We start from the raw sequence: 9,248 nt of genomic DNA, 5'->3' as shown, positions 1-9,248 counted from the left end.
ATTAGCTCCCATCCGAGCTCTTTCATCTTTCCTAATGTTTGCCTTGCGGTATGAGATCTTGCGTTGTCGTGGTGAAACAAAACTTTGCGTCTATTCACTAAAGACGGTCGATTTTTGTTAAGTGCCTCATTCAGGTTTGATAGCTGATGGGAATAATAATCAGCAGTTAACGTCTGGTTTGGTTCCAGAAGTTCATAATAAACAATACCGGCCATATCCCACCAAATAGACAGAAGAATCTTCTTGGGGTGAAGGCCATCTCTAGGGGTCGGTTCTGGTGTGTCATCTTTATCTAACCATTGGCGTTTGCGAACAGGATTATTGTAAAGGACCCATTTTTCATCACCAGTAACAATTCGGTTCAAAACACTTTCATTTTCAAGCCGTTGCAACAGCTGAGAACACACATTCACTCTCTGCTGAAGGTTGGCGACGGAAAGTCTATGCGAAACCCATTTTCCCAGCTTTGAAACCTTTCCTAACTGAACCAGGTGCCTGTGATCTGTTCCATGCGATGAATTTAATCTCTCAGCTATCATATCGACTGTCAAATTTTGCTCAGCTTCCACGAGTTCGGGCAAGGTGTCGGAGTTAAAGACTTCAGGACGACCAGCGCGCGGGGCATCCTCCACGTCGCAGTTACCACTTCAGGATTTTGAAAACCACTTTTGCGCAGTCCTTACACTCACGGTATTCTCTCTGTGAACAGTGTTTATTTCTGCAGCAGCAGTTGTTGCATTTTTACCACTTTTATAAAAAAAATACAAAATATGCTTCTCATACGCGTTCGAAGATTCCATTTTATTTTTTAACAACTCGTGCAATCCGCTATTAAAATCACTTGTTGAATGCGCAATATATCAGAGAAAATACAAATAGTTCCGTTATATTTCGCGAATAATTTTTTGTATGCAAAAATCGTAGAAAAGTGAAATTATGGGTAAAATACGCACGAACTTATGGACTGACCTGATACTTTTTATTGTGTTACATAATAATACGAGGACCGTTTGAAAAGTTCGTGCAAAAATAAAAACTACTTAAGGGGTTAGGGGTTGTCAGAGGCTCGAAAAAAGCTAATTTCGAATAATTTTTTTTGTTAGTCATTGCTTTATTTTACAAAAATAAAAACACAATACATCATACTTCGACTTTCAAAACGAAAAGTAATAATTGTAAACGTTATTCCTGTAAGTCCCTTGCGGCGATCATCACAAGTCCTTGGAGATTCACCTAAAATCAATCGGACAAGAGAAATTAGTTTTATTAATACATTATCTTGTGCCTGATTGAAGCCTATTTTTTTTTAAATTAACAATATAGCGGCCTCAGGAAATATTTTTCAGATTTTCGAGAAAAAACCGACAATTAATTGTTTAAAAAACAATCGAAATTTAAAAAAAAAAAAGAAAAATCCTTCGATTAGGCACGAGTTTTTTATGTTTTTCAAAAGCAGTACCATAGATGTCGCTAGGAGTATTTTTAAACTTTTCCAAATGTCTTGTTTTTTTCGCCTGTTATCTGTCAACAATATTCGGTTCATGGTTTGTTGCGTTTCATGCAGCAATGCATTTTTGTCGCTCTTAAAAATGTCGAATTTCGTGCCTTCGAACTACGACTTGCGGACATCGATGAGAACCGAAAAACCACTTGTGAAATGCTGCTCTCCCGGTTCGAAAGGAAGTCTTTTTTCTTTACATCGAATCGTTACGGGTGATGAAAAATGGGTGTATTTCTCCAATCGCAAGCGTAAACAATCGTATGGTCCGCCCGGCCACAAGCCAAAAACAACGGTCAAACCAAATCGCTTCGGCCGTAAGGCAATGCTGTGTGTTTTCTGGATTTTAACGGCGCTATACACCGAAAACGCGCAGAATATGCCGATCGGCGTCACAAAGTAATTTTTCTTGATGACAATGCACCGCCACATCGAACATGGGCGACCCGGGCATTGGTGGAGACGTACGATTGAGAACCGCTGGTGCATGCGGCTTACTCACCAGACCTGGCGCCTTCCGATTATCATTTGTTTGCATCGATGGGCCGGGCCACACACTTTCCGAGCAGCGCTTCAATTCTCACGAAGAAGCCAAAAAAGGCTCGCTGATTGGTTTGCGGTCAAAGACGGCCAATTTTTTTGGCGCGGCATTCACAAATTGTCTGAGAGATGGGAAAAATGTGTCGCTAGCGATGACTATTATTTTGAAGATTAAATTTGTAACCATTTTTTGTTAATAAACGTTTGAAATTGAAAAAAATTCTCATTTCATAGGTATATTGAAATCTTTAAATTACAGTGATCGCCAGTTCAAAAGACATAGTTTTGAGAAAAACGCATTTAAAGTTACATTGATCGATATCCGGAGCGCCCGAGCGCCTTTTTTTAAATGTTGAATAACTCGAAAAATATTTGTCGGATTCACTTAAAATTTTCACACAATATTTTGGAGATATTATACTTTAATTTTAAAAATGCAAAAAAAAATTAATTTTTTTTGAAAATTCTGACTACCCCTAACCCCTTAAATGCAAGAATCCAATTAGTGATTCCGCACCATTTTATTGCCACATCCTCGCTACCAATAAGTTATACGATTAATCCTTAGCGGCTTTAACCAGTCTATGTGATTATAAAGTGGTTTACTCTTTGAGGTGCGATTATAAGGTGGACAGCTCTTTGAGGTTTTCAAAAAGCGATTTGCCAAGGTTAACATCCATGCCATGGGCAGGGCATTCACTACAGAAGTGGAAGAGAGTTTCTTTTTTCTCCGGTTGTCTACAACCGTGTTCACTTATGAACCAGAAGTCAGTTATAACTGCCGTGAGTCTGCAGGCATCCCTTCGTTTTATATTTGTTAATGCTGTCCTTTACTTGTGGTTGCAGGTGGGCTATAACATTCTGCTGACTATCGGTTGTGTGATTCCTCCATCTATTGGGTTGGGGAATAAGTTTATAGCGTTTTTATATTTTCTGTTATTTTACAAAGATTTGTTTGCTATTTGGCAAAGGCTAAGTATTCATTCGATAGAACTCTTTCTGCACTACAAACTCTTCTGCTCTATTTAATTTTTTATTAGTTTTGAGGCTTAGAAATGGAATACCCAGTAGGCAAAATCAATATTTTCGACAACTGCTCTTCCTTGCTTTTCATCGAGGTCAAAAAGCTCCCGAAGCAGAGCGCGACATTTGCGATGTGTCTGAAGAAGCAGTCAGAGGTGAGTCTACAACACGGAAATCGTTTCCAAAGTTCAAACATGCTCAAAGTCGCCATCGTCCGTCGATGACACGTCCCACAGCGGAAGGCCTTCTTAATTCAATGAAGAACGTCTGAGGAGAAGGGTCGCCAAGCCAGTCGTGATTAGCGGAAAAAATGAGCTGCGATCATAAGACGATTCTCAATCACCTTCATTCAATAGGATTTACCGAAAAATTGGAAGCTCGGGTACCTCACGTGCTCAATGAAAAAAACAAAGAAAGTCGGCTTAAAATTTTTTCTCAGCATTCGCCCGCCATCGAGCAACACGCAGTCATAAACAATGCTCTTTGTACTGAATCTTTACGGGAGATGAGAAATGGTGCCTATACATTAATATGAAGCAAGGAAAGGAGTGGGTGGTTCCAGCAGATGTGCCAAAGCCAAGAGTTCAGCCGGATCATCGTCCAATTCATCCAAAGAAGATCGCGATATGTATTTGGTGAGACTGGGAGGGCATGGTGCACTGGGAGCTGCTCGAAAAGAATGACTGTGTCAAGAAGCTCTTAATTGCCTAGCCACACCGACATATTGACTGAAAAGATCTGATCGACATGGGCTAACCATACTCCTTCATGGCAACGCTAGGCTCCATGTTGCGCAAGTCGTCAAAGCCGCACTCCAAGAGCTCGAATGGGAGGTTCTTCAGCATCCGCTGTGTTCTCCGGACTTTGCACCAATCAATTATCATCATTTCCCTGTCAAACCATATGAAGGGCGTTCTTCTTCTTCGTTACATTCGATAAAAAAGAAGTCCTTAAAGACTGGCTCAACCACTTCTTTAACACCAGACCAGGCGATTTTTGGCGGAACGGCATCAACAAATTAGTCGAGTGGAAGAGGTTGAAAACAGCAACGGTGTATATATATAGTTGATTAACTTATTGACATAATTATTGCTTTTTTGTTCAATTAAAAGGCTTCGGTAAAAACGCTACGAACTTATTCCCCAAACTAGTCATTTCTTAGGTACCGTTGGGACGATGTAATCAGTCCTAGCCAAGGCGAACTGAGCTTGCACATTAATAAACTAGAATAACTATAAGTTTCTTTCTTCCAGCGACCCGCTTCATTTAACCTAAATGCGCTCATGATTGCCATCTTCTTGAACCTCCCTAGGACATGCTCTAATTGCACTGGCTAAGCTTTGTGCTATCCTGCCAAGTAATTTGATGTTGTAATCTCATACAAGAGTCTTCCACCAAGCTACCAATCTGTATGATAAAATTGGTTGTATAACCAACCGCCTTATAGAGCCATAAAGGATAAGCATATTTAGGTTGAAGACTCTATCTTGATCCCAGCATAAGTTTACTTTCCGCTTTCCTTACGCGTTGTTTGGGGTAAACCATTTTTATTTTTCGACATAGTTTCTTTTTAGGCTTATACACTCCAACGCAGTTCTAGTTTGTTGATCCAAATAATAAAATGTGCTTAAGCCTTAAAAATAGCCTCGTTTGAATAACATTTTTTTCTCGCTGGCCAGTTCTTCAAATTGGGGAACAAATATTAGCCCGAGGGACGAATAGGGTGGATGTAAAACGAGTTGATTTTCTATTTCCATTGATTTTCTGACCACATTTGCTGAGGCGGGAGCTGGTGCGATGCGGTGATGGAAAAGAAAAAACAATTGACTTCCTCGATTCAAAGGAATGTCATATACAAAGAAAATCACCGATTTGGCTGAAACTTGGTGTGTGTGTTCTTTCAAAAGGTGCTACTAACTATAACTAGACATAACCTCGATATACGCCAGAGGTGTCATCTCTCTGGCTTTGCGCGGACTTTTCAAACGACCCTCAAGCCCAAATGTTCGACGGAATTGTGAGCAAAAGGTAAGATCGAGTGAATGATGAGGTTTAGCGTATCACACAGCGCACCTTCCTAAACTCCCGCTCCCCGAATACCGCCATCGGAGTCCAAGCACCACCCATCGTAGACGAAGAGCTTCAACTGCCTCGAGATTCCTACGTTATCTTGATACAATTACATTCCGCATATTTTAGTAGGTTTGACATCAACATTTCCAGAATCTACCCCGATATACTCAACATATGTGTGGGACGTGAAGGTACCTCGGATGATACTAGCCACCTAAGAATAATAGATTACCAGGTTTGGCCAGTAACTATGGAGACAAACAAATTAATTGTGAGGGGAACTTCGGCTGCCACGTCACGGGGTATTCGCTTGCCGAAATCTGCACGATCATTTCACACTCGTCCAATCAGTCGGTCTTCAGACGACAACGAAATAACATGAGCAAAGGCTGCGTTGCCTTTTTTTCGTATATCATTTCAGTTTTCAACACAATTTCAATTTTTTCGTAAACAAACCGCTGCCATATCATCGAAAAGAGAAGAAATCGCTGGAGCAAGTAAATGAGGAATTCGGCATTCGGTTCCTTTTAGGATTCGATTTTTCTTAACAACAGCTCACGTGGATGTTTACTACTACATATTGAGGTACGATCACTTTTAGAAAGCGCTGTATCTATTATTAGATGTCCCAGGTGTTTGATGTATTTCAAACCGCAGACCAAAAAAGAGTTTACATACATAAATTTACTTTAAAAGCTTCACTTTCTATATTTACATGTAACTTAAATTCGTTTGCTGCGAAATTAAAAACAAAAACAAAAAACTTTAACGCTTTTCACATACTTCATTTCTACCTTCTCTATTAATATCTACTTAAAATATCTAATTTGTCTTCATTTCTTCATCCTTTCCGGCCACTAATCGGCCATCACTTCATACATATTCGGTCCCTTCTTTAGTAAATATCCTTGCAAATTTACAACTTCCACCAAATTGCTGACGCCACATGAAATACCTGCGCGCGTTGCCATATCCTTCAACTCATCGAAGTCGAATATCCGTCGTCCCAATGCACTGGAACGCATTTGAAACATTTGTATGAATTTTTTCACCGTACCCCTTTGGCTGGTGGCTGCGCTCGCCGTGGCGGGATTTGTGTCAATATAATTGCTCGTCGCGGTATCGGCAATGCTGTGCCGTACAATGCATAGGACATCACGTACATGAGCGTTTGTCACTTCAACAGAGAAATCGACGCGTGCACGGGCTTGTGAGAGTCGGATGAGGCCTTCAAGGTGACTGGAAATAGTATAAGAAAATCAAGTAATGAAGAAATTTTATCATCAATATGATTTCAAAGTAAGAACTGGAGAAAAGTATCAATTCAAAATATTTCTTAAGCAAATAATTTTCTATTTTTTATACTTATTTTATATGTTATTATATGTATAGACTGAGAGGATATTTAAAGTCCTTACGACAAATTTTTAATTTTTTGTTTTTTTAATACATATCAAAATATGTCAAGCGATTTGGACGTTTTCAGTGCTTTGACTTCAAACAAGTACATGATTAATGACAGAACCAAGGTGATGTCAGTAGGCCATGTGATTTATTTTGTTTTTTTTTTTTCTTTCTTGGGCATTTTAATCGACCTATTGCCCGAAAACCAACATTTCGAGAAAATTGGTGTTAAAGTTAACAAGTTGAGGCCGATGTTTCTGTCAATAATGAAAACACAGTGAAATAATAATGAAAATGGCTTCGCTGTTTTTCTCCTTGGATGTCGATACCCTTCTGCTTTGGTTTGAAGCAATTTTCAAAGCACTTTTACTACTGAGAAGTGGATACCTCCAAAATAATCTGTTCAAAGGCTTCAATGCATTTTACAGGCGTTGAAAAATTGTTAGTCTCGCATTTTATTTTTAATATTCGGTAAGAAAAGGAAATCATTAGGTACCAAATCAGCGTTGTTAAGTGGATCTTTTGAGTGCTCAAAAACTCTCTTGTGAGAGGCAACACGTGAGCACTCGCGTTGTCATAGTGTTTTTTAGAGGACTTCAAAGTTTCAGTTAGATCGCAGTATTAAAAAAATTATGCTAATTCTATAAAATTATATACCTTATGGAGATATAAAAAAGATAATAATGTCAAGAGAATTCTAAAATATAAGTAATATAAATGACAAAAAATATTGAAAATTTTTTTGGAAATTTTGTCTTTCAGAATTAAGACAATTTTTTTTTAATGCTGGGTCCCAACTGAAACTTCCAGGTCCTTTAATAAAAACCCCTGCTTAAGAAACAGTAGAACATTTCTTTTGTAATTGTCCAGCCTTAGCTAGGAGTAATACCAGGAGGAAAATACCATTTTGAATCTCTTACGGAACTATCCGGTATTGGGATAAAACAAATCCTACGTTTCATAAGAGCGTCTAAATGGTTCTATGATAAATAAATACTGAGGTTCCCGTGTTACACAGTGGTACCACAATGGACCTAAGTGAGTTTGGCTACTCTAAGCCGACTGTAACAAAAACCTTACGCAACCTAATAAAACCCTGACATGCTGAGTGAGATATACAGGATGGCGGCATATTTGACATTTGAACTAGACAGCTTCAGTACACAAACAATCAAGCAGTGGAGTGGATAAAGGTCTAAAGAAAGATTTCCATTCCAAGATATTTTTTTTCTACTTTTAGTAAAAAAAGTTTTAAAACAAAATTGGATAATTAATTTTGCGCCCCATATCGATTTCCTCATGTGTGAGAAATAGAAAACCATTTTCGCAAGTTGGTATGTATAAGTCGATTTCAAATGCCGTTAATATCTTCAGAGACCTTTAATAAATTTTAGCAAAACATTTTTTGACAGAACATTTTAATCCCCTAGCTACTACCTGGTGGATATTTTTGGCCCTCTTTTTAAAGAATTCACATCAAAGTTTATTAAAACGGCAGTTAGGGAGTTTCTCTACAGAAATTTTAAGTAAAAAAATGTACAAGGGATCACTTAATATGGCAAACGCCTGCGTGGGTTGAGTTGAGGTTCGTTGAGGACCTAAAGTGGCTGTTTCACTGGGTAATTTACATGTGTAACGTTAGATTCTGAAGATTTATTGCTGTAAGCAAAAATTCAATTTCTCAAAAGGAACTCAAAGAAAATAGTGCGGCGTGGAAAAGCAGCTGTCATTTGGTCACAGCGCATTATTATTAAATCTTAAATGTCATAAAATTTGAAAACTAATAAAGGCAAGACAATGACAGTTTCACTGATTGTTTTATTTGCAAAAATATTCCTATAAAAATTCATTTTTTATAAGTATACCTTCTGCTCAAATATGAACGAGACGTTATCAATAAAACGGTCCGCGGATGACATATGGCAAAAATAAATTTTTTGTTTTTTGGTAGGACTGTTATAAGCTTACATGGCAAATTTCAGCGTGATATGTCACATAGTTTGTTTTCTGTGCTACTGTAAACAAGTCAAGCTCGAGTGTGTTCTTGCGAAATCGTGCATGCAAAATGAAAGACAACGGCAGGAAGGGTAGGGTAGGCAATTGAAATAAAAGTTAAATAAAGTTCGTGCGTTTTTTAAATGTGGTTTTAAAATTAATAAAAAAGATGTTTAAAGTATTTATTAATCAATAATATATTTTCCTTCATTATTTAGAATGTCTTCCCAACGTTTAGGCAAATTTTTAATTCCCTGCTCAAAAAATTGTTTGTCCTTGGAGCCAAAATGCTCTTCGATATCCCTTTTTATAGCTTCTTTTAAGGAGTAGTTCTTGTTACAAATGGGATTGAAGTCCACGGCATAGGTGATAATCAAAAAAACATTCATTTTCAAGCCGTTGCAGCAGCTGAGAACACACATTCACTCTCTGCTGAAGGTTGGCGACGGAAAGTCTATGCGGAACCCATTTTCTCAGCTCTGACACCTTTCCCAACTGAATCAGGTGCCTGTGAACTGTTCCATGCGATGAATTTAATTTCTGAGCTATCATATCGACTGTCAAATTTGGCTCAGCTTCCACGAGTTCGAGCAAGGCGTCGGCGTACAAAATATGCTTCTCATACGCGTTCGAAGATTCCATTTTATTTTTAATAACACGTGCTTCTATCCGCGATTAAAATCACTTGTTGAATGCACAATATATTAAAGAAAAT

The 9,248-nt window shown here is 38.3% G+C and overlaps 1 protein-coding gene across 1 annotated transcript in view; it reads right to left on the bottom strand.

The window, feature by feature from the left end:
• Positions 1–5,813: 5,813 nt before the first annotated feature.
• The window catches only part of LOC128870838 (DNA replication licensing factor REC), a 60,251-nt gene continuing 56,816 nt past the window's right edge, over positions 5,814–9,248 (bottom strand). Inside the window, exon 5 of the mRNA XM_054113285.1 lies at positions 5,814–6,373. Coding sequence (XP_053969260.1) covers positions 5,992–6,373 — 382 coding nt within the window. The 3' untranslated portion in view covers positions 5,814–5,991. The remainder of the gene's footprint in view (positions 6,374–9,248) is intronic.

The sequence above is a fragment of the Anastrepha ludens genome, chromosome 2 (genome assembly GCF_028408465.1).
Source record: "Anastrepha ludens isolate Willacy chromosome 2, idAnaLude1.1, whole genome shotgun sequence".
NCBI classification, from domain to species: domain Eukaryota; kingdom Metazoa; phylum Arthropoda; class Insecta; order Diptera; family Tephritidae; genus Anastrepha; species Anastrepha ludens.
Note: the sequence above shows the minus strand (reverse complement) of the source record. Positions and strands in the feature narration are given on the sequence as shown.